This window comes from Neopsephotus bourkii, unplaced genomic scaffold (genome assembly GCF_033783945.1).
Source record: "Neopsephotus bourkii isolate Nb327-2 ecotype Australia unplaced genomic scaffold, CSIRO-AGI_Nbou_v1 NB_1655, whole genome shotgun sequence".
NCBI lineage: Eukaryota > Metazoa > Chordata > Aves > Psittaciformes > Psittacidae > Neopsephotus > Neopsephotus bourkii.
The window spans coordinates 1,211,865-1,237,763 of record NW_026902129.1 but is presented as its reverse complement, the minus strand read 5'-3'; the positions used below and the strand labels follow the sequence as shown (position 1 = coordinate 1,237,763).

Sequence of the window (25,899 nt, the reverse complement as noted above, 5' to 3'; positions counted from 1 at the left end):
GCAGTTCACTTGCATCTTTTCCTATCACCCTTTGATCCTCCCCATCTCTTACTAATCCCAGCTACTTCAAGGGGTTAGATGGAATTCGAATGAGATCCTGTGTTGATTTAGAAGTCTCTTCTTGCAGACAGAAATTGTATCCTCTCATCAAAGTACCACACTATCATCACCACCACAACATAATAGGACTAATTATAATAAGAAGCTGGATGCTCATAAAATAAATAACAGGATCTTTGAGTGCCCCTATCCTATTTCTTCTGAGTCATCTGTTTTATATGTTGAGGGCTGTACTGTCTGCAGGATGTTAAATAGTTAAAGGGAAAGCCTAGCACTTTGTCATGGAGAAGCATTCTTAATAGCTGCTATTTAACACATACCATGGGGAAAAAAAAAGGTTGTGAACGCCCATTGGATGAGCAACAGCAGTTAACTAATAAATACTATTCCCAGGTGATTCACAAACAATGAAGTAACCAAAAAGAGCCCTGTTAATTTCTAGTCTGTTTTCAAGCAGGAGAACAAAATCAATATTTGCTTAATGGAAAAAGGCAATACTTGAGGCATTAGGGCCATCATGGGGTAGAAGGTCTGTCCTGTAGTCAAAAGCATGAGGCTGGGAATCAGGAGACAGAGATTTTCCTTTTAAGTTGCTTAAAATAAGTTAGTAATGCTCTTTGCCTCACTGTCCCCACTTGAAAAACAGGAAGCTGCTCCTCACCTATTCTGCATGAAGCAAACGGATTGTAACAGTTTTCAAGCACTATGGGCATTTTCTGGCTGCTAGTGAGCTGTCACTAGCTGCCCACAGAATGCAGGCACAGGTAACACTGAGGCTGCTTCTTAGCAGTGTACTGAAAATCTTCTTCAATGAAGTGGAAAAGTAAGGAGTGGCATTCTGCTGCTGCATGCTTAGCATGCAACGGATAGAGCCCTTCGATATCCAACCCAACAGCTCATAAAGGTATTATCCACCTAATACCTTCACAGCAGCCAAAGAGTGAGAAGAATGGAAAGAATTTATTTCAAAAAATATTTTCAAATTTAAAAAAATGCTGTTTGGGGAGGATCTCACCCTGTGAGTGCCATGTGCCAGCTCTATTTATTCACGTCCATCGAGCTGAGACTTAAACAATCTGTGTATTAGCTCAGGTACCACTTACAGGCACTACCTTTGGACCCCAGGGATTTGGATTTTGACTCTGACGTTGCTTCATAATCAAGGATTGTCCCAGGGTGAGCTATCAGACTTCAGCTATGTGGTCTAGGGTCAAATCCTAGGGGATATAAGAGGATGGGAAGAGATGGCAAGGAAAATATACTTGTGCAAAGAAGCAGGTTGGTACATGCAGCTAAAGATGTAATCAAAGAAAGGACTGAGTATAAAAGGATTTTTATAAGCTAGGTTATGAGTAGAGTAACAGAAAACAGAACAGAGAGTGAGGATTGTGTTTTCAGGAAATGGACAGCCTTTCTCATAGGTATGGGAATTTGTGATTAAAATGCCTGGTGGCAATAACTGATGGCCTGATCCTCAGTTACCCTGAGAGGCTGCTTTTCCTTTAAGTTTCCTGGGAGTGTAAAAAGGGTCTGAAATGTAAATGGTTATTTGTGTGAATGTCATACACAGCTGGAAAGAAAAGGGAGTTCACTGGAACAAGAAAGGATTTATTCTTCTGGCCGGAATCCATTTTGCACCTCTGTTCAGGCAGTACCACTTCGGTATGGTGGTAGCACCAGTTAGAGGGGATACACAGGCTTATGACACCTTTTAACTTAATGTTTTGAGCTGCAGGAAAGTTAATTGGACTTCTCTCATGTATAAAATTGCAGGATCTGTGCCCAAATTAAGATGGGTCAGTTACACTGTAATAATTGGGAATGAAGGCAACTTTGCATCATCAGAAAATACATGGGCTTTTATTTTTAATCCTGTTGTAACCAGCTACGTGCCTCTATTTCATGTGTTCATAACTACTGAATGTTTCAGTCCTAGGTCTAACAGGGAATACGGAATATTTGGGAGAAGTTCTAACCCCTTTTTGATGAACAGCAAACCCCTTACTCAGTTTAGTGGCACCAGAATTTTATGTCACATCTATCAAATGGCAGTATCAGTAGCTATCTGCTTGGCACGGGTCTAATCGTGCCTTAATTCATTTTGTTGCTTCTCCTCCCTTTCCACGTTTTTTAGTTCTTTCCTTCTTTCCACTCTCCAGATCTCAGTGAAGCAGTAATATATACAAAGATTGTGAAGTTGAGAATTCACTTCAGAATGTTAGTGTAATATGCTCTATGGTTATAACTGGAATATTATGCATGGAAAGCATACAGTATTTCTGAGGTAGGAACTCTGATAACCTCATCAATCATTTCCTGTACATTATGTACACAATTTAAGTAGGTGGAAAGCTAAGTATTTTTCCTTGAGGTTAAGTGTATGTCAAGAAGAAGAAGAAAAGTGTTTTTCATTGTAAATACAAAATAGATTTTCCAATGTTCTCTTTAATATTGGCTCCATTAAAAACCTTCAGTAACAGAGCGGATCAGAAGAAGTGAGGGAAAATACTTATCAGAAATAACACTTGTGAAGAAAAGGAATAGGAGAGAGCTTTACTAGGCTTTGGTGATTTGACTTCTCAGAGTCAAAGGCAAGCTAGAACACAGCTTAAAGAAAACATATTAAGAATTTTTAATACTTATTTCTTATCTTCATTATTTGAAGAATAATGGTTAATACTTTCAAAAGCATATAATGTTGGTCTAAATCTCTTCCTACTGAAATCAATAATAAAAGTTCTATCAACTTCACTGGCAGCAGGGATAAGCAACTGCTTCTGAAAACGCTACTTTATAGGGTGGGGTTTTTTGGTGTTTAGAGGAAGAGGGTTATTTTGAAAATACATGTGATCTATAGTTTTTTTCACCTTGAAGCCACACAAAATACGACAAGTTCAAAAAGAGCACCACTTTTGTTTCAGGTGGAAAGGACTTCCAAAAGAACTCCAAATCTCTAACAGTGAGAAGATGTGGCATAAACAAACTGATTTACAACACACAATATATGTTGTCTTCACAACACAGCAAATGAGGCAGCCTAAGCCAAATACAGGGAAGCTTCGTACTACAATGACAATTCATCTATCCACTATATATATATATATAAATATACCAAATTACATGTTCTTCAGGATTGTTTTTTGATGAAAATGACACTATTTAGGTAGCAATCTGTTCCTGTTTTACAAATTCTTCTCTAAGGTACTTGAACAAATGTTGCTACCTCTAACCTTTTTAATGAACAACTCTTAATTAACAATGGAAGAACGTTCATCAGGCATGAAACTTAAGATTAAAAAAGGATGGCTTATGTTTCATTAATTTTATTCAACTGTATCCTGAAACTTCATTCTTCTTTAGATTAAAATACAAGCAGACCAACAATATGTATCCAAGGTATATCTGTGTATCACTGTAATACAGTTTGTATATATATAGAATGCCATTAAGGTTTGGAAAAGAGAGATTTTTGTGATGTGTCAGTTTAGGTAAGCCATTTGGAAATCTGCTTTTCAATTAGGTGGTCTTCTTTAATAGGAAACACACACCACACAGAGTTGTTGGGAAACTTACTACTACATCATCATCTGGTTACTCAAGATCAGTACCTGGTAGTAACTGCGGGTATGAGCAAAACAGTAAATTACTGAGATTCACACAGATTTGTAACAGAATAAAGAAAATAATATCAAAATACCTACCTGGGTAATATCACCTGTACATAGAAAGACCACAGGAACACTGACTTATTCTAGTCTAATTATTCTATTATGTATGGGTCCATACTGCCAACTTGGCTCACTCTTCATCTCCAGTGCCCTGTTGCCCTGATCACCAAAATCGTGCACGTGACTGTTTAGATCTGGGCTCCCTCTGCAGGGAGGAAACCTGTGCCTTCTGTGACAATTTGCTTCAGGGTCTGCTATAGGCATAATACCATGGTAAGCCCACCAAGTGTGGCTCCTTCCTCTTGAGAGAACCCCCAGCACTACCCCAGAAGGCTTTGTGCTTTTGCATGTTCCTTTTGTGTCTCCTTCTTGGACAAGAAAAACCTCAGCAAAAGGAAAGACACACACCCAACAGACAGAAAAACTATCTTCATACCACTGCAGGTATTTAAAATTGGAAACTCATAAGAAGTCAATGCCTCCAGACAGTCTGCACCAATCACCCTGGGAAACAGGAGTCTCTTGCTGATGTGACCTATAACAAGAATACAGACGGAAGTGTCAATACAGTAATGACAAGGACTTCATTATACCTGTAATGTACACAATAAAGTTGGTCATAACAAACTCGATACACAGTTCTGTAGAAGTCACATTGTAAGACAGATGATTTGTAAGAATTACCTTAACCCAGACTGAAGTTTTAGAAAATGGGATTTAGTATTTCAATTCCAAATTCCAGAAATGTTAATAAAACTATTAAGTCCTAGAGTCAAGATTTGGGGTCCTACCTGAATATGTATTTTCTTTTAAGACTTAACCTCACTTACAAAAGTAGACAGCAGTTCTCAGTGCATAGCAAGAAAGACCAATTGCTAAAAGCTAACAAAACCTAAATATGAACAAGGGGATTAAATTTAACCTTGTTCTGGAGACTCTCGACCAAACAATATCTTAATACTGTTCTAACCATTATACTTTAATTTTAAATTAGATCAAATCTGGGTGCTTTCTTTGATGAAAATGCTCATTACTCATATTACATTTATGTTTGACAATGGAATATAGCTCATACTGAAGACAAACATTAATGCTGCTTTTAAAAGATGAAACTGATGAATAACCAGCTACAAGGAACATATAAATGGGAATTGCAAACTCCTAAAATAGGGAGGACTCTACAACAAGACAACAAAACACAAAATACCCTTGAGGAAGATGTGAAAGCATCCAATATAGGTTTATATCTACAGGGTTTTTTGATTGTTTCAATGAGAAAAGAAATCAGTGGCTGTAACTGTAAATTAAAACCTAGGATTCATAAAAATACGTATTATATGAAACAGCAAAAAAAGTTAGTCAATGTTAGAAGAACTATAGACAAGGAGTGCTTTAATTCTATCAGGAAGAAGAAGGAATCCTTACAACAGAATGAGAGCTGGAAATGGTAGAGTTAGTCACAATAGTAAAATAAATGCAAGAGGGATGAGTATCTTGCATTAGTTTAACATTAATAGAGTCATGTCCGACTAGGTGCAAGTTACAAAAGATGGCAACAGATTTGAGATACAGCAGACAAGAGTCACAAAAATTATTTGCAGGATGTAAACCATGTTTTGTGAAAGAATCAGTGGCATCTTTCTATTTAACTTAAGAAATGACTGAGAAGTGATTTCACTTTAGGCTACAAGTACTCACACGGGGAACAGAACTCTTTGAATGAAGACTTTCAAAAGTTCCTAACAGGTGATGCCATAGTGAACATAATGGAGGGACTCAAACCTGAAGTAAGACAATTGTAAATGTGCCATAGGAATAAGGAAAAACCATTATATGGAGTCCTGCAATACTAGAACTAAGGGGCACTTCTCAAAACTAGTAGGAGAGCCATAGCTGTTTAAAAGATAAAGAGAAGAAAGAACTTTAAGCATCTGGCAGAGAACTTGTGGGCTTCACTGCCTCAACAGATTGTGAAGGCAAGCATTATCTGCAAAGATCCACAACAAAGGTCCAAAAGAAAAGACAAATTCATTGACAGCACCTTTGTTAACAGATAATAGATGGAGCAGTCATGAAGGTGCCTTCTAACATCCCTAATTCCATGCCACTAAATGCTGTAAGACCAGGGGAGTGGAGCTCAGAGGTAGATGCTCTCTTCAAGTAGCATCTCTTAGAGCCATGGTAGAGGACCAAACACTGGACTACATGAACCACTGTTCTGACCGAGTAAGAAGACATTTCTTGTGTGTTCTTTATTTTAATAGCAGTGAGTATAACTGCACTTGAAATGACTTACCAGAAATGCAGGGAATTCTGTGTAATTGGAATTGTTATGTCAAGGTATGCTCTCTTTAAGAAAAATGATACAAAAAGGAATTAATTCAGGTAAATCTCATGGCCCATGTAAGGGAGGAGTTCAGATTAAATTACAGTGCTATTCCCATCTTGCTTCATAATCTATAAATATATGGAATTTTCCTGTAGCTTGATAACTTTTCAGTTCCAGGTTTGCTCCTTCTCTGCTAGGCCCTTTATATTTCTAACTATAAGGTTTTTAAGAGGATCTCTTACTACCTTTCCCCTTATGTACAACTACTGTTTATCTTTAATAAACAGATAATTGTACTGGCTTTATGCTTTTTACTGCTCTCCACATTTTTTCATCTTCTCTGTGTGTGCTAGCCAGCACAAGAAGGTATCTTTCAGTGAAGACTCCCTGAGAGTGGAGATAAAGAAAGGGAGCAGAAGAAACAAAGGCAGGGAGTCAGGGTCAGAGGAAAAATGAAAAGATGAAGGGAAACGTTCTCCCTGAAGGATGTGAAAATAATTCACTATAATTTGGAAAGGTTTTTAAATGTTGGAGAACACAAAACAACTATTTTAAAGAATTTATAATAATATTTCTGATAATATTACCACTCATTTTTACAAAACTAGCTGATCATTTAAATTTAAATATGCTGCAGTGGTGGGTGGCATATACTGGGAGTAATAGTTGGTAGTAATGGTGGTAATGGTATACTTCCATTCCTTACCTTGTTTTTTTGTTGCTATTGTAAATTACACAGGGGTAATTTTTAGTGCCAGTTGAAGAAGGCAGTTACTAGGATGCTCATACGGTACTATGGTTAACAAAGAGATATTTCTTTATCCTTGTTAATGATTATCCCATGAAGATTTGCACATGAGCTTACCTTTATAAGCATGGTATATCTAACTCTAAGTCATTAAAACGTGTTATTTGTGTTTTTTAAACTATAATTTAAATTGGTTTTATAGTTATTTTTCTGATAATTATTTCAAGAAGAAATGTGATCAACTTTAGAGGTGGATTAAGAAGAAAAAGATAAACAACTGCAAAACAATGTAATGCTGGCAGTTGAAGTAGGATTTTTGTTAATGCCCAAAGTTCCTAAACATATTCAAGATTATATTTGTGGAAGTTATGGTGCAAACTGAAAGTATCTTCACAGAAATAATTCTTTGACAGCAAGGGAGGGAAAGAAAAAAAAGAAAACAAAAGCCTTTGCAAGTTTCTTTCTACAAACAAACAGAAGGAGGGAAGCCTTTGAACTCCTATTGTTCTGACAACATTAGCTATGTTTTATCCAGCACAGTGTTTTTAAACGCTAGCAACTTACAGACAACACCATTTGGGGTTTTTTTTTACTGAGTAAGTGGTGGCAACAGTGGTGAGAGACAAGCCAGCTGAATATTTTGTTGGATGAATCAGTCATACTTGAAAGCAACTGAGAGCTCTTGGAGGCTGAAATACAATAATCTCTACCAAATGGCATGGATACTTGCTACTTATGTTTCACAGTAGTGAGGGAGAAAGAGTGTTAAAGCAAGAGATAAAAATTCCAGCAGTATTTGTAATCTGAATGTTGGTCAAGGTCCAAGTTTCAATGATAATTCTGATTTCTGTGGCAAAAGATAAATCAGAAACTCCTGACAGACCTGAATTTTAGAAAGCTGGATGGGGAGTGTCAGCATCCTGTTAAAAGTGTCCTGCAGATTTCCCATCAACTGGAAGCCCTTCATTAAGGCAGGCACTATGAACATTTAAAACATCATGGTATGGGTAAAATCTTTATTTTAAAAGACGAAGAGTGCTATTTTTGGTGAACCACGTTAAAACTAAAGTAGAGCCAGCCTGTCACTTGAGAAGGGTCAGAGCCAAAATGCTCTACCTAAACTTCAAAGCCTTCATAATCTCACCGGGGATCCCAAACTTCTTCCTCTTGTGCAGCTATCTTAATCCAAACTTCAAACCTATGGCCTGACAGGCAGTGAGAGAGAGTAGTTTTTAAGGTTAGGACAGAATATGTACTTTCCTTGGGCAGTGCTACAGTTTTCACTAATGCTGAACCATGCTTAAGCTTGTCATCTCCAGAGGTTGACTGGGATGTTCTCAGGCCCAAGTCTGTAGCAAGCTATGCAGGAGGTGCTGAAAGATGTTAAACCCCATTGACGTCACTGCTTATTGATGGCTTTCAGCAGCTTTGGAAGGCGGGTATGGGAGGGGTGGCAGAATCCCATGCCAACGTATTAAATTTTCCTGACACAATGAAAACCTATAATCACAGCAGATTGAATTCATACCTTAAGTCTAAACAAGAAAAAAATCAGTTTTGCCTGTTTCTGCCAGAAATAAGTAGCAAACTGTGAGTAAATCACATTGTTTATACCACTTACTCTATGTGCAATGGAAACAGGAACAGCTGTTCCTTGACTGCTCCGTTTGTAACAAATGTGCAGTGTTAGCTGTTATAATAGCAAAGTTTACAAGATCTGCCATCCGTTCCCTTATACTCTGTTTTGGTTGGCATTTATAAAGTCAGTTATTAATGCTCATTCCAGTTTAAGAAGTGCCACAAAAAGAAAGAAAACCAACCCTGAAACCCCAAACCCTTATGTGGGTCTTTTTTTTCCCTTAAAGCATGAAAAAACACCTCATATCAGCCAAAAATATTTCACTAGATATATATAGTCTTCAAGCATCAGGTAAGATAGCTTGTGCATTACATATTACAATTCAAATCCCAACTCCATTGACAGCAATGATATGTTTTTAATTGATTTGAACAGGACTGCAATTCAAGGAAGTTAGAACGGGACTGGAATGAGTTCTCTGGGTAAGCAACACAACTGTCAGCAAACATCTATTACAGTCTCTTGTATAAGTTTTGTATGTCTTATCTTGAAATCATTTAAACTTCTTGCTAACAAGGTTCTTCTGAGGACCATGCATGTCTGACACATGGGAATCTACTTCTCATTTCCAGCGTAAATGCACTGGAAATAGCTGGTCCCTATTTGATCTCATAGCTTGTACTTTAACAGCTCTTCTTCCTCTTTAGCTCTTGTTTGTTTCTAAACTGAAGAAGCCAACCCCCTCTCTTTCTCAGTCTTCTCCAATAGAACAGACCCTAAATTCCTGTGATCCTTTTAGTGGGCCTTTGCCCCCTTCCAGTTTGATTTCATCTTTTTTTGCAACAAAGGTGATTTGAAATATACCATTATACCCAGGTGAGCTCTCAACAATATTTTGTACTGCGACAGCCAAACGTCTCCCTGTTTGTAGATACCTCTTGGCTTACATGGCCAGGATGACATCTACACACTCCTTTGCCATGGTACCCTGATCCTCCACAAACATCTAGGAACAGACAGAAAAAAGAGGGTTTTTTTCTATTACATCATTCACAAATGAAATATATTCATAATAGTTATATTCATATGCTCCTGTACTGACACTGTTAACTTTGATAGCACTCTCTCACCCCAGCGTCAAGCTCTTAGTGTGATTTTAAAGGACAGATCTATCTCTTCTCAGTCAGAACTATCACCATTAGTTTCTAAAGGTATGTCAATGATATACATGATTTTCACATCCAAGGTAATACTCTCTGCAATTAAATTTAATTGTATGGCCTTATCGTCTTCTAGTATCATATTCCAAGATTTCTCTTTTATTGTCAATGTTGACCTGTGCATTTTTAAACTCTTGGCTTTGATCCCAAGGGTAGAGACTTGGTACATTAACACTGTAGCTCCACCTTAGACTTGGAATAGCTCCAAAAGCAAGTGATGAAACATACTGCCTACTGCTCTTTAGCTTTAGCTGCATTTTTAACATATGAAATAAGTAATTTGGGTGCAAGGAAGGCATTCAAGCCTTGTTTTCAAGTTAAAAATAAAAGAAAAAAGAAAAGGCAGCAGCTTCTAGAACTGTACAAAGATATTTAGGCTTTCTAAAACCTTTCTCCTGACATTAAAGCGTGGGGGCAATTTTAACATTGGCAAATTAAGCACAAATACACAGAAGACAGAGGCTGCTACACATCTTACCAGAGGATCTAATGGAAACCAGAGCTGTACTCAGGTGGGAGCCAACAAATGGGCCTCATCCTGGAGAGCTGGCAGTCCAGTGCACAACATGGCCGTGAGTGCTCTGCAAGGGGATCTCAGCCTCAGCTACACCCAGCCCCTTGCTAACCCTCACCATTCACCACAGCACCCGCCTTCAGTCCATCACAGCTCGGTGGATTAAGGTCTCCCTGAGGAAATCGAAGGAGTTCAGCTTGAAAAGAAACCATCTCGCTTGCAGCTGAGGAGGGCAGATGGGGAGCTCAGCTGGGAGGCACTGTCCCTGTGCCTGGGGCCTTGGTGTAGGTGGTTGGACAGCATTGCCAGGGCCAGAGCTTGGCAAATGCCACCACCACCACCCCCCCCAAAAAAAAAGAAAAAAAAGAAAGAAAAAAATAAAAATAAAAATAAAAATAAAAATAAAAATAAGGAAAGGAAAGGAAAGGAAAGGAAAGGAAAGGAAAGGAAAGGAAAGGGAGGGAAAGGGGGAAAGGGAGGGAAAGAAAGGAAAGGAAAGGAGGGAAAGAAAGGAAAGAAAAGAAGTAAAGCAAGTAAAGGAAGGAAAGGAAGGAAAAAAGGGAAAAGAAGAAAAGAAAAGAAAAGAAAAGAAAAGAAAAGAAAAGAAAAGAAAAGAAAAGAAAAGAAAAGAAAAGAAAAGAAAAGAAAAGAAAAGAAAAGAAAAGAAAAGAAAAGAAAAGAAAAGAAAAGAAAAGAAAAGAAAAGAGTAAAACGCACACCTGAGGCGAAACTACATTTCCCAGGTGCCTCTGCTCTCGCCGGCTTCCTGCCCCTCACGTGACAGCGCCCCGGTCGCGCCATGGCGGAAGCCGAGGAGAAGGTAACGCCGTGAGGGCATTATTGCAGCCGGACGGGCAGGGGAGCGCTGGGGCGCGGAGGGGGAGTCCGTGTGTGAGGGGACAGGGGCTCAGCCAGCCCGGCAAGGGCCGGCGGCGGTGCGGGGAGGCCCCAGCTCCTCCTCAGTGCTGCGCGGATGGGGCTGCCCGCCGCGGCCTGTCGGGGTTTGTGTGGAGCAACCTGAGGGAGGGCTGGGGGAGCAAGCCCTGGGGGCTCTGCTCTTTACACAGCACCCGGTGCAGGACCCTGGGGCTCGGTGGCTGGAGCGGGTGGATTAGGAAGGCAGCTGGCGCCGCTGTAGAGCCAGGGTTAAAGAGCTGAAGGATTTGTTAGGAATGGTCGAGAAGCTGCCGTTTACCGAAAGGCGTAAGCAAGTTCATCTCATCAGGGGAGTCTTCTCCTGAGACAAAATCCGAGAGGTTTGGTGCTTGTTACCTGTGGTTCTCCTGGAGCTCCCCCTGCCTAGACTGCTTCTTGCCGAGAAATAAATAAAGTACAAGCAAGAAGTGAAGTTTCCCGTTCTTTTAGATGCTTTCTCAGGGTTTCTTTGCTGAACCAGGACTTTGACATACCAGCTAAAAATGATCCCTGTGGTCCCTTCCGACCTGGTATTCTGTGATTCTAAGCGGTGTGATGCTTGTCTTGGATGCTTAAAGGTGGGAGAGTGTTAGAATTGTCTCAAGCGAATTGGCTTCCCTGCTGCCAGGGGTTTGGTTGGGAAGGGTTGGCTTGCTCGGGGGAGGCTTCATCGCGTGGTGTGGTGGGGTTTTAACTGTGGCAGCGTTTGAAAGGGCTCCTGGGGTAAAACCAGCTCTGAGAAGTTACCTTCTCTAATACTGCAGGAGATGAAAACAGCCTGTGTTTTGCTCTCTTTGGACTATGGGAGGGAAGTTACTTTATTCATTTCCGTTTGTTTCCTTTGGGAGCACGCACACCCCTACTGAAAGGGATGTGTTTGTTGTGCATGTAGGTTTCTTTGAAACCCAAGTTTCATGGTTTTCCTCGCCCAACACCTTTGAGCTATGAGCGTAAACATATAGTGGATAGCATCTGATCTTTGCAAGGTGGAGAAGGGAAAACCCCCATATCCATCATATTGGAAAGCCAGCTTAGAATTTATTGAGAATGTTGGATCTCCTAAGTGAGAGATTATAATGGCCAGAGATAGCTTCACATTTCTGTGCATTGCTCATCCATGTACCTTTTATCCATTCTTAGGCTGCTTGAGCAACTGCATTTGCCAGCTGGCTGAAGTGTACTGCTGATTTTCCCCTAGAGTCTGAGACCCACCAATGACAGCTCTTCCTACATGATTTGGGATTCTGGTCACCTACAAATCCCAGCTGAGGGATTTCCTTTTCACAGTTACAAGGCTACTAAAAAGTAGAAGTGGGGGATAATCCTCTTGGCTCATGGATTTGGAGGGAAGGGAGAGGAACCTAACAAAACCCCAGGGAAGTTGTAACTGCAGTTTACTCTTCCAGTTTGTTGGCGCAAATGGGAGAACTCAGGCAAAAAGCGTTTCATAGTAAGTTGCTAATAAAGTGAGTTAGTAGGTGAGTGTCAGTTGTAAGCAGCTTCAGTTAAGTTCTTATCAGAGAACAAATGAAGTTTCTGTATTTCTTTCCTAAGCCAAGACTCCCTCTGAATTTTTGCATGTTATTTTCTGCAGTAAAACATAAAGGCCATGAAGTATTTGCCTGAATTTATATGCTGTTAGGAAATGTAGTAGCTGCTGTTGCAGTGGCTCCTGAATGAAGTAGGGATACCAGGGCACGTGTACTGAATCAAAGCAGATTGATACGTTATTGATTCACACTGACTGATTATTTGAATCAACTTCTGGTGTGCCCTGGTTCGGTAAGCCAGTATTTTCCACGGATGATCTCGCACATAATAACTTGCAGCTCAGTTTAATCTTTGTAAAGTGTTTTGGGTGGATGTAAGAATCAGCTTCTGTAAAAGCAAGTGGGTTGTTTTTCCACCCTGCCTTCATGTGAGTCTGTCTATGGGGTGTTAAATGTTGAGCTTATACCTACATTTGTGTTCTCCTGAAGCCAAAGTAATTAGAACCATGAGGGGAAAACTAATCTAAGTAATGTAGCTGTACTATAAAGTTCATGTGTACCAGCAAAAATATCGCTTCCTGTAATTGCTTATTTTGTTTGGGAGAAAGATTTAATTTTTAAAACACATTCTCCTTTTACAAAGTGTGAACTGTATCAAAATATCTAAATGGTGGTGCTAATAGTTTTGGTTTATTGAAAAGTTGAGTAAAAAACTCTTGGTATTCAGGAGGAAAGGCAGGGAGTTTTGTTAGGTGCCTAGCAATATGTTGCATTGGACTTCATGTGCTGCTTTAGCTTGTTCAGTAGGCTGGCAGTGGTACACAGCAAAGTTTTAGTTCTGTCCTCAGGTACTGTTAAGTAGAATTTAAGATGCATAAAGATTGTATATAACAAAATTGTTATTTCCTCAAAGGTAACTGTATTGTGTGAGTAGAGACAGACTGATGGACAAACAATTGTATTTGCAAAGTCAAACTTCAAAGTGTTCCAGGATATTACTCCCTTTTAATCTTCCCTTAACTCCTGTGTTTGTTCTACTTGCAGTTTCCCAACTTAACTCACAGTATATAGTCAGGTACACGTGCGTTTTGGAGGTGAAACTGCTTGTAGTAAGTAAATTGGACCAAACAGAAGGCAGTAATAGTGGTAGCACCTTGCACTGAGTTTCAAGTAGCCAGTAGAAATGCTGCTTTTCTTCTGCCCCGTCTTTGTGACCATGGTCACTAAAGGTGAACCTCCACTAATGCAAAGGAAATGTTTACTTTTTGCCTAGAGGTCACCATCAATGCATTTTATAAACACAAAATAAATGTGTCCAAATAAAAATGATGCTGGTTCTGAGTGCATTATTTTTTCATCCCTTTTTATTTCTCTTGAAACTGCTGGTAATTGTCTCTTCTTTTTTGCCTTCTCTGGTGAAATTCTCTACCAATTTATCTTGCTGTCCAAATACTACTTCATGAGGTTTGAAATGCTGCCGTCTCTCTTACTTGTTCTTTGTGTAGTATTTTGTTGTTAAAATGCTTACATTCACTGTCAGCGTATTAGTTGTAATCTTTTATTGCTATTGATAATGATAAATACGTTAAGTAAATCTTCATTCTGCTGACCTCTTTGAGGAGGCATTGCATCAGCAGATTTTCTCAGTGGACAGGTGAGAGATTAGGAGGAGTTGACTTGCAACATTTTTTTTGTAGGACAGTAAGAATTACTGCCTTGCCAGAGAGAGATAATTTAAAGGTACAGTTGCTTCAAAGGCAAGAGAAAGCCCCATGGCATTGCTTTGACATGGTATGGAGAAGGAGAAAGTTGTTAAATGGAGAGGGACTTTTGAAAAGGGCATGTAGTGACAGGACAAGGGGGAGTGGCTTTAAGCTGGCAAAGGGAGATTTAGATTAGACATTAGGCAGAAATTCTTCCCTGTGAGGATGCTGAGGTGCTGGCACAGGGTGCCCAGAGAAGCTGTGGCTGCCCCATCCCCAGCAGTGTTCAAGGCCAGGCTGGACAGGGCTTGGAGCAACCTGCTCTAGTGGAAGGTGTCCCTGCCCATGGCAGGAGATTGGAACTGGATAAGCTTTAAGGTCACTTCAACACAAACCATTCTGTGATCCAATGAAATGCTGAGTTTCTGTGGAAAATGGTTTGAACTTACTGCAATTTAAAATAAGTTATCAGCTGAATAGTTGAACACCAAAATTAGTTTGTGGATAACTTGAAAATACTATTCTACCTTGGAAGTCAAGGTGTGGGGAGTTGCTTTGCAAAACTTGCTACTGCCTCTGGAAGGAGGGAAGTTTTCGTAGGCATGGAATCTCAGCTGATAGAATCACTCTGTCTTTAGGGTAAATAACAATAGTATCACAGTCAACTGGTGCCACTGAGTGTCAGTGTGGCACTAGATTGCAAGTATAAGGAGAAACTGGGTCTGAATGGAAAGGACAGAAACTCTGAGTTGGTTCTGCTTTGTCATGTTTCTTAATAAAGGTTGAAAAAGGACTTTAAAGGGAAATACTGCTCAGTTATACATGTACTTAGTTGATTTCCCCTTTGTTCTTTGTGTCATTTACAGGAAATCAGGTCTACTGAGGAATCAACAGATGAATCTGAGGTAAGCCTGCTTAAAATGCTTCTCATTTGAATCTGTGTCAGGACTAGTTCTTTTTCACTACTTGAAGGAAAAATGCTGCCTTAGTGGTTGTTTTCAGAAGTTTTGCCAGTATTATGTATCAGGGAATGTTAATCTGGGTTTAACTGATTAAAAAGGAGCTGTGATTCCTTATTAGAACCTTCTTTATATTTAAAACCCTCACAATTGCCCCATTATGGAAAAATGAATCATGTTGAGAGACATTCAAGTGCATGCACTTCTGTTTTGATCAAATGAAAAGTTAATTGTCAGTATAATTATGTGTGCAGTAATGCTACATTCAGGTAATTGCTGTGTTATTTTAATAGTTTCACAGTCTATCTTTAATAACATTGTGTAGTCTCTGTTCTTGAGGTGACATTTTGTCATAGACTTTTGTCATGTGCTGGAGAGGTCTGCCTACCCTGTTGTAGGTGCTGGGTTGTGGAGAGAAGGGGAACTACACAGGGTTCAAGAATTTGTCCCCAAACAGCAGTGTAACACAAACCTGCCATCACTGAAGGAAGCCTGGGAGATCTGAAAAGAGATACTTGACCTTAGTGTTTTCTGGGATAGCTGCAGGAAGGAAGAAGTAAGGTTGATTGATCTGCTTCAGTTGTGGCCACCAGCAAGGACAGGTGGGGCAGGGCAGGGTATTACCTTGATATAATGTTTTCATCTGTTATGTATCTAAGTGGAAGTGGCTCCAAAAAAGGTGCTCCAAAGCTTTAATGGACTTGCTGTTAGGAAGATGTTCTGTTTTTTACCTAGGGACGGATTTTCATGCTTGGGTTCTGGGTTTACACACTGGGTCTGGGTTTAATTAGGCAGCAGCCCTAATTTCCAAGGCGGTGGGTATTGCAGAGACTGCAGTGGTGGATTCTGAAAAACAACCAATGAACTCTTTTGCAGAGGATGATGGCTTTTTTTCTTGTGGGGTAGTTTTTTCCCCTCTGCCTTTCTCTGCAGTGGTACCCTAGGGCGGTCTTGGTGAGAAGCAGGAATTTCTTTGGCCCTTTAATGTTGCTGTGTGCTGCCTGCACCAGGTTTTTTTTTGCCCAGTGTGAAATAGTTTCATTCTAGATGTTGCTTTGTGATGTGAAGTGCTCGTAGACAATGAGTGGGCAAGGACTCAGTGTTTAGTAGAATAATCCTCTCAAGGGTTGACATTCACAGGATAGTGAACAAATACTTGCCTGCTGAGGCAGTTGGGGTTTTTTCTTTAAAGCTTATTTCAAGTGGGAACTTGTTTTAGTGGCCTTTTTAATGGCCTTTCAACATTTCAGCCTGTAGTAAATAAGTATTTACAGCAGAATTAAATGGGTTGCCAGCTTGTCTGGGTTTTATTTAGTTTTACCTTAAGTAAAAGTAGGCATCATGCAGCATTCACAAAATTGGAAGTCATAAAATTTCAACAAGACCTTTGTTATAAAGTTGATGTCTATTTTTAATGTTAATTTCACATGTGTGGAGAGGTGAAAAGGAAATTTTTATGTTGAGAATGTAGATGCTGGATCTAAAGAACAATCTAATCATCATTCTAATGCCTGTGAAAACAGTAGTGAGAAGGCAGTAGTGAACAATTGTCACAATTTTAGTGGTTGCATCACTCATTGGACTATTTCTAGTGATTGTTCAGAACCAGAACTAGTGGTAGAATCATGAAGTCTGAATGTTGTCAGGGCTTGCTTATATTATTTGAGGTATGTTCAGAGATCAGACTGAACTGATGGCTTCCCTCTTAAGCTCTTGTGATCATAAAACTCTATGATTTCTTTTGCGTGGCCCAGAGTTTGAATGTCCTGATGTATTAAAACTCTGAACCTTCCTACTTGAGGGAATCAAAGACAACTTACCATCCTGGAATTTTGTTAGTTGTTTGTTAGTATTTTGCTGGGGCTACAAGCAGATTGCCCTGGTCCAGGATGTATCTGTTTTTACAGGGATTACCTTTTCAGGAACAAGTCTCACTGGAATAATAAAACGAGTGCTATATCCAGTGAGGTGATCCTTTTTTAAGGAGTTTCACTGGTTTTTTTGTAGCTGCAGTGCAGGGTAACTTTTTTTTGTATGGTTGGCCTGTTAAAGGGAACCACCTGCAGCTATGGGTGAAGCTATTAATTTTCTGCAAAAAGTCATTAAAAGTCCCATTTTAAAAAGTTAAATTAATATGTGCATTACTGGTTTGGGTTTGGGTTTTTTGTTTTTTTACTAGGTTTTTGTATGTGTAAGCCATCAGTGTTGCATATGTTTTCATCCTGACATTTCCATTTTTCTGTCTCCTGGTCTTAATTCTTTGGGTTTTGCTTGTTTTGATCACTGCTTCCCTGTGAAAGGGATGCATTTATTCATTTAATTTATTCTTTTAGTTATTTAAACACTTATATTAATAAATTTTAGGAGAGTCTGTAGAGAGAAAAGTGTGCAAATTCTTGGTTAACCCAGAGCTCCATCAATTTAGGGTGGATTAAAAGTATCCCTCACTGCTATACTTTTACCACTGAAATTGATAGTGGTTTTGTTCTTTGAGGTTTTAAAGACTGATCAGAGCAGGAACTCAGTTGGGAGACATCTAAGCCTTAAAAAGAGACAACTAAAAATCCTTGGTGGTTTCTTTTCCTTTTCAGTGCACTCCAGATCTTAGTCTTGTACTTCGGGTCTGGATTAGGTCAAAGCAATTAAATCATTTCAAGTAAATAAAGCATCTGGTAAAAAAGGCTTCTTGTCATACTCTGTTTCCATCAAAATGTTCTTTTAACGTGGAGCATTGAGCTGGAAGAGGTGAGCTCTTCTGTTTCTAGTAGCATCTAGGGGCATCACCATTGCAACAGAAAAATGGGTGGTTGAAGAGTGTATTTGGCTACTGTACCTCAGTCCAACTTGCATTTTTTTGTCTCCTCTCTGACCTTTAGCAGGATACTTCTCCTCATGCCTCTCTTCCTTATTGTTAAGTGGCTCTATACTAGGAGACCAGTTTTTTCTTCCAGTTGCTTTAAAAATACAAAATGGGCAAAAAATGCGCAAAAAGCATATTCTGTTTCACATAGCTAATCAATCTGAAGAGAGATTGCTTCCTCCTGCATGGCTTTAAGTGAAATTGGCCTTTTAAATGGGGAGAATGGAAGGAAAAGATGCATAAATTCCAAACAGAAAGTTCTTATTGATGAGAAAATGTATCATGCAAATAATTTATCAATTTGAGTCAGTAGGATGAGCATAGTAAATTATTTATTGAGGTTTAAATGGAATCTTTTCATAGATTAATTTGAAAACTAAGTTTGCAGTGACTAGTAACTAACATTATAGTATACATCGTTAGAGGATTGACTTGCAGGAAAAATTGATTATTGCTATATTCTTTTAATACCTTCTGATTTTGAGTGAAAATTAGATACTTCATTTAATGAGCTATTAATATTAACCAGAAGTGTCTGTTCTATCTGTGTGTTGTGGAATACATAAGAAGTAAAAATGCTGCTGTGCGAGCTACATAAATTAAATGCAATTGAAAAGCTACTGAACAGAACATGGAGATGTGGCTTTTCCAAAAAGCTAAATGTATTAATCTGGGTGGAATAACACTCTGGGCAGGAAAAAGGGAAGTAGTGGGAAATTTGCCTGTTTACCATCAAACTCTTCCACCGAGGGGAGTGGGTGAACTTTAAAAACTGCTGTTTCCAAAAGTGCACTCTGGAGTTTTCATCTGCCGTACATCACAAGGTGGCAACCGAGCTGCTTGAGTAGTGTTCATGAGGGAAACAAATGTTTGGCCAAGTTCCTTACTCAGCAAAAGGAAAATGCAAGTAGAAATGCATAGTTTCATCGAGGTTTGAACAGTGTTGGGATTTTTCAGTGTTGGAATTGGATTTGGACATGGAAGATAAAACAGCCTACCCTGTGCTGCCTCTGTATGGTGCACTTGATGTGGATGGACTGATGCTGTGCTTTTGAACACTGAAGTGGATTGGAAAGTTTTCAGGTGTGCTTTGCCATGCACAAAACTACCAGTAAAATAAAACAGATTGATGGGAGTTGAAATGAAACCAAATTGTACTACATGGACGTTTTACTAAGGGTTGTTTTTTTTTAACGTGCCATTTCTGATGATTGCTCATGTGCAGGATGTCATCTCTGTGTTACTTCTGCTTCACAACTTGTCTGGTGCCCAGCTCCTTCAAACCTGTAGGAGTGAATCTTCAATTGGTGTTCTGCAAATGTAGTGTGACATTCGCTATGCCAGAACAGTTTTGAGTAGAAATAGAATGCTCTCTGCTTTGCCTTTCATCTGTGTGTCATTTCATACTGTGAATGCAGCCCATTTTGATACATATTCACAGGCAGCCATATCATCTTAATTCCTTGCTCCTGGTGTATATCTGCATTTTCTCAAAGAGGTCAAGGTATTAAATAAATCCCTGTGGAAAATGCATGGGGAGAACAGAAAACTGCTGTGTGAAATTTTACCATCCTAATCCTTATTTACCAATTTTACAGCCAGATACTGGGGAAGTATTGGTGATTTGCCTTATGAGGAATCATAAAAGAACTGGATGGGAGGTTATTCACTTTCTTCAGTGAAGTAACAGTGTGTTTTCACCGTAGAATTATAGAAAGAAAATATTTTTTAGCTGCATTAGTCACAAATGTGTTTTCATGCTTTGGAAGTTTCGGTCTTTATGGCTTTTGTAGTCTTGTATAGCAGTAGCTGCAGAGTAGAAACTAATTCTCGTGCAGGTTGGAAACTTGAATATGGTTCTGTTATTTATTCCAAACTATATTAGTTCTCACAAAACCTGTTTATATGGGGGTCAAAATACAGCAGCCTGTGCTCTTTCAGAATTTTTCCTGATTTTTTTAATTCACTGGCCATATTCCCATGCATTGCAAATGGGCAGTGCGTTCACTTGGATATATAAACCCTGAATTAGTAAAGTAAAAATGCCTTTTCCCTTCATGTCTTTGAAGCTATGGAAACAGGACGTGGAAATAGAGGATGGTGATTGTATTCCAAAATCTTCTTGCTCACTGCTCATTCTTGGTTTCTGCCCACGAGTGTCTGTGAGTTGGCATGGGTGTGCTGCTGGGATGGGATGAGCTATGCACTCCGCTTTTCCTTAGATCCAAATGCAGTGTTTGCTGAGCTGTTTATGCTGAGTTCCGTTGGTGTCTTGTGAGCATCCGTTTCATGTCAGGCTGTGAGCAGTTGTTAAAACCAGTGTATAGGAAAGCTGCTCTGCTGCCAGGATTGCCTGGCTGGAAGCAAACTTCCAAGTGAGAATGTGGTGGCTTTGGAGGGTAAGGAAGTGGGGGTCTTGGCAGGCACACTGGAAGGTGTTGAAATAGGGATGAGAGCCCAGGGTGGGAGGGTTTGGTGAAGTGTTTGAGGGGTGTTAAGATTTCAGCAGAGTTTGGTTTGAGGGCTGTCAGGGGACAAAGCAGAGCAGGTTTGGAAGGGGGAGTTAGGAGAAGGTGAGGTTGTATTTCCTCATGCTCATGAGGGTTCAGGACTCACAGTCTTAAAAGCAGAGATTGTTATGTTGGGAGCCAGCACTCTTAATCTGTTGGGTTTGGATAGTTGGACTATAGGTGGGATTGGCTGGTGCTTTGAAGACGGACCACTGCTTTCAACCTCTGTCTGATGTAACACTGTGGTGAGCAGAGTCACTTGTCTCCTTTTCCATTGGCATCCCAAAATCCGTCAGCAGACCCAGCTCTGCAGAGCTGGAGGGAAGAATTGCTGTGCCTGCATCTTGCCTTCCCTTCCAGACCAGGCTGAAGGAACTGCTTGTTGTCCTAGCTGAGCAAGGGTGTCTAAACTGAAGCATTGTTCCAGGGTGGAGAAACCACACAATTTTTTCAGTTTTGTTTCTGTGTAATTACTGCCCTAAACTCAGGGTTTAAACATGCAGCTGTAAGAAAAAGTAAGTATCTTTCCATGAAATATGCTGATGCAGGAAGTGCAAACTGGATATTCCTGGAGTGGTACTGGGAATATGGAGATTTGTGCATGATCATCTCGATTACCAGTTTGTCTGGGCCATATTTAGCCTATGTAGAGAGAACTAGTGATGACAGATCAATGGAATAGTGAACCTGCTTGTCTGAGGACTCGGGATTAGGTGAGTATTTTCTCTGAAGAATTTGGGGAGTGGGGTTTGGCAAACCTAAAGTCAGGTTCATTCATAGATTGGTGCTTCAGTATTTCTTGACCCTAAATAAAGGGAGCTACTCAGGTCCTAAGGAACATCTGGGATCCAAACTGGGGGGAGAAAGTCTGAAAATAATCATAATTTCTTTACCAGGCCAGAGGAGTCATTCCAACCCTTGCAGTGAAATTCCCAGGTGTGGTAATGAGGTGAAGGTTAAATAAAAAGAGGTGAAGCTTAAATAAAAGGTTTTAGCTATATCTGCTGTTGGGTATTGCTTCTTCATGGAAGTCTCGTGGCAGTCATCCTAAAGTTTGTAAGGTGTTTGTTGGGCCTCCATGTCCAAACAGGTTTGCGCAGTGGCCCTGATGCAGTTCTGCCTTCCCAGGCGATGCTGGAGGTAGGAAGAGTTTGTGGATTGCCTGGAGGGTCAGGCTAAAGTGTACATCCCCACTGATGATGTTCCTTTTGTAGCGCTGTGGTTAGAAGTCACCCATTGCACTCCTCAGCAGGCTGCTGGCCACTCAGGTAAGTGTTCATTGCTTGTGTGTCAGAGGATTTTGAGAGGGAAGATCCTTCCCAGCCCACGGTCCCACAGGATCTCAAAACCAAAACTGTGACAACCAGTCTGACCTCTGATTAACACTTCAATTCCATAAAAAAAGTTAACAGTTGCAGATGGTTATGCTTTGGATCAAGTCAAGATGTCAAGACCAAAAAGGTAATGCATGGTCTTGGTAACTGAGTTCTGCTGGGTATTTTGCTGCACTTTATGCTTCTCTAAGTATAGAAGAGAAGTAAGAAGTTCTCCCTGGAGACGCTGTTCTAGGGCTTGAGGTCTTTTTATGTTTGCTTTTTTATATTTGTTGCTGAATGTCTGTAATAAGTGAAGCTGCCCCCAGCAGAGCACTAAGGATGTGTTTACTCAGTTTTGCGTAACAGAGGGGGTTCTGTGAACCTTTATTTTAACTCAAAAATAAACTCCAGAATAAATTTCTTTGGTTCTACTGGAGATGTTCACATAGTTTGTATACTAATAACCCTTGTTTTTCTTCTGTGTGATGCTGATGACTGTTTGGCTACATAAAAATGCTGGTTTCTTGGTAGGTTCTATGTGGGTTGCCAAAGATCTGGCCTGTATTAGATGTCAGCAAAAGTTCCGCTCACAAATGATTCCTCACTTTTTAGCTGGGTTTGTACTTCAGCAGCGGGATGGTTTGTTTTTTCTTTTTCCTTTTTGTTTTGAATAAGATTTTAGAATGTGTCCCACACATTACCTATCTAGACACACAGAGGCAGAGCACTATTAATGGCCATTAGCTAGGAGGGAACAAGCTGATTTAATATTACTCTTAGAATGTCTGAAACCAGTGGGAACTTGAAAAAAACCCTTTTAGGAAGGCATGTGACACTGGGCCTTGTTGCAGTAGGGTGTGAGCATAGCTCCTGTGAAATTCCTTGAGTGATGGATCTCGGGTATCTTTGTCCTTGAGTTTAAATGCTTTGCAGGATCAAAGCTTGCAGCTGTAAACAAGGCTGGGGTGGCCACCTATAGTAATGGGAATTCTAGCTGGGACTGGTCAGAAGATGTGCAGCAAAGAGGAAGGGCACTCGCCTTATAATGTATGCACCGTTTATTTCCATGAAGGCTTTGAAAAACTTGGAGGGCAAATCGTGCAGGAAGGATGACACTTGCTGTCAGTGCCCCTAACATAATTAGAGTATCCGCAATCAGTAGAGCATGTAGTTCATGTGACAGACTGTCCTGTGGGCAGATCCTCTGCTGCAGGAGCAAATGTAGACTAATGGAATAACTCTGGGAACTGCCCACAGGTTCCTTCTGGAAATTTTCTTCATGAAGACTGCTTTCAGATTTTTTTTTTTCCCTACTCGTGATTCCACCACAGTTGTGCCTGTAGGCAAAGCTGGGAAAGATGGGGCAAAATGTCTGAAGGTAACGAACCTGCATTCAGAAGGCAGATGAGCATCCCTTGGAGTGGCACTGGCCTTTTGAGAGCTTATTGCACATTTGTAGCTCTCCTCAGTTTTATAAGTCTACTCCAAAAGAGTTCATAGGGAGTTTCAGACATGCTAGATGTTAGGTGTGGGAAGAGGAATCTGATTTCATTCAGGAGTTTAGCAATAACAAGCGGAAGAGCTCTTAGTAGGAAGGGATTTGCGTTAGTCTTACTGGTCAACTAGACTAATTAATTCAACTGGAAACATGCTTTCAATGGAAAATGTTTATGGATACCTGTTCTTTATAGGTTCTTTGCAGGTTTTTTTGTAGCAATTTGACTGCTAGCTTGAGCAGTAGAAGGCAAGTATAAAACTAAATGGGATGTGAGTTTCAAATTAGCATTCCTGTGGCTGAAGAATGGTCATTATTTGTTTTGCAACACCATGAAGGCAGCTTCCTCCTGTCAGCTCTGTGGATCTCCTTCCCTTTCAGAATTTAAGGCTGCCATGTGTGGAGCGCTTAGCACATTTTCTGCAATATATATGTCTTCTCCTTGTAATGCATTCCTCAGGAAATAAAAAATTCAGTCTTGTTGGGCTTGTTTTGGTATGTTTTTAGGCAGAAAATACAGAAATGTTAAGCAATGGTACAAAAAGCAGTGCTATAAAATTTATTTTCAAGTGTTTAGAATCCTCTAGGATGGTTTAAAGGACTTTCCTTTAATTAAAAGTGCCATACACTTAGTAAAAATCCATGTTAGTTGAACAATTGATTTTTTTTCTTTCCTTTATTTTTTTTTCTCTTAAGAAAGAAAAGCTGTGAGTTTTCTTGTATGGAGTAAATGTCACCCTGTTTATATCTTAGCTTTGCTGCAAGTCAGGACTTGTACTATTCCTCTAGGTTGTCATAGAAACACAGCTAACTGTCATTTCAACTCAGGCTGCTGATGGTTTTATTTGTAGGTTTTCAGGATTATTAAAATTTAACAAAAATTATTGATTTGTCTTTTTATTAACACTGGCTTGTGTTTACTTTAGAAGTTCAGACTGCATAAAAGCTTTTCCTGACATAAAAATACCTTTAGAATGATTAAATTCGGATACTCTGACTAGGGGCTCATCAGGTGCATTTAATATATCGGGCAGAGTTTAAAGGAGCAGAGAAATCTAGCATTTTTTGCAAATCACCTTTTTCATTTCATTTTGTTTACAGCAAAGTGCCCCCGCCACATTTCAATTCACCTTTCAGCTTGACTTTTACTTAACATAAAAGATACCTGTCAAGAAAGCGTGAAATGGGTACATCATCGTGCCCAGTATTGGAAGTTTTCATTTTATTCCCTATTTTTAAAGCCTGGCAGAATGCTTCAATGCACTGACTTTTGAAGTATCTATTTTTTGTATATGCATGTGCAGGAAAAAATTACTTAGTTTTCACTCATAAATAAGACAGGCAAAACTTATTTACAGTAACTTTATCTAATGGTCCATGGATGAATGCTTTTATGCAAACTGCTCAAGAGACTAGAATTAACTTTTCACATTGGTTGCACATTGGATGTCCAGACTCCAGCAACATGTGGGATCTTATGAAAACTAGGTGACTGGAGTTCAATTTTTACTTTTCTGAATTTATTCAGTGGTTACCCATGCATTTCAAGTGTAATCTTTGTAGGCAATGTATAAAATGCAGTAATGTATTAATTGCCATAAAATGAATGCACACTTCCTTCCGTCCTCTTTCCATCACATGTACGCTCTTTTCTTTGACTTTACCTCCTCCCTCTACCCTGTAGTCATTTATTAAGGATCTGTAGGTGCAAGGAATTTGGCTGATTTATAAACAGCCCTGTAATTTGACATTGTCATTCTGTCTGGTAACAACTTTGTTCAGTGTTAGATTTACGGAATAAATTGTTTCTTGGTGGACATTTTGACACCTCACTTCAGACTTCTACGTCATGAGCTGCTGACATCCCTACATTAATCTCATTTGTATTCTGTCATAGAACTCTCAAATAACATTTTAAAGGGGCCTCTCTTTGCAGCATATTTATATAGGCATTCAGCTAAATACCAAGTGTTTCCATAGGTCCGGATGGCTTTTTTGTGTTTTGTGTGAGGGGATGTATGTGTTCCTGTGTGGGATGGTAATACATGTGGTAAATGGCCGTAATATTTAACTTGGGAAGTACTCCAAAGGCAATTTAATAAAAAAAGTATGTTTTCTTAGCAAGTTAACATGTTTCTTCCAGATTTATTTTTCACGTCATTAGCTACTAGAAAATGTTGGACAAATATAGTTCTTCTGCCACAGACTGGCACTGTGCATTTTTATTCCCTGTTCTAGGGGTTGGAAAGCAGTGGTTGTTGTAGGTTGAAGTAAAGGGCCTCCTGTACTAGAGCACTGCAATGTTACATTCTGGTTGCTTAGGAATGAAAGACGTGTTTTATGGGGGGAACCACACTTAGCGTTGATGTGTTCATTAGAACTAACAGTGAGCGTAGGAGACAGTTGTTGCAGGTGTACTGTTTCCCAGTGAAGACCAAGGGACATATATGGGTTTGTGTATGTCTATGCGTACAGAGTATTAACAGAGGTTTACTGAAGCTTGTGAAATCTCTTTCTGGCATTGTAATTCAGT

At 39.7% G+C, this 25,899-nt stretch overlaps 1 protein-coding gene and 1 long non-coding RNA gene across 3 annotated transcripts in view; one reads left to right on the top strand and one right to left on the bottom strand.

Annotated features, from left to right (window-relative positions):
* VPS41 (VPS41 subunit of HOPS complex) overlaps positions 1 to 25,899 on the top strand; it is a 137,724-nt gene that overhangs the window by 30,202 nt on the left and 81,623 nt on the right. The window contains exons 1-2 of one of the 2 annotated variants that reach the window (XM_061374870.1): positions 10,823 to 10,938; positions 15,093 to 15,131. The exons of the other annotated variant lie outside the window; for it this stretch is intronic. Of the exons in view, the coding sequence (XP_061230854.1) occupies positions 10,918 to 10,938; positions 15,093 to 15,131 (60 nt within the window). The 5' untranslated portion in view covers positions 10,823 to 10,917. Of the gene's footprint in view, positions 1 to 10,822; positions 10,939 to 15,092; positions 15,132 to 25,899 lie in introns of those variants that run through there. 2 annotated transcript variants of the gene reach the window in all.
* LOC133223850 (uncharacterized) lies at positions 4,194 to 10,420 on the bottom strand. Its single transcript, XR_009728707.1, has 3 exons — positions 10,083 to 10,420; positions 5,427 to 5,510; positions 4,194 to 4,263 (listed from the first exon to the last, which is right to left on the bottom strand). It is a non-coding gene; the product is annotated as an uncharacterized LOC133223850 (long non-coding RNA).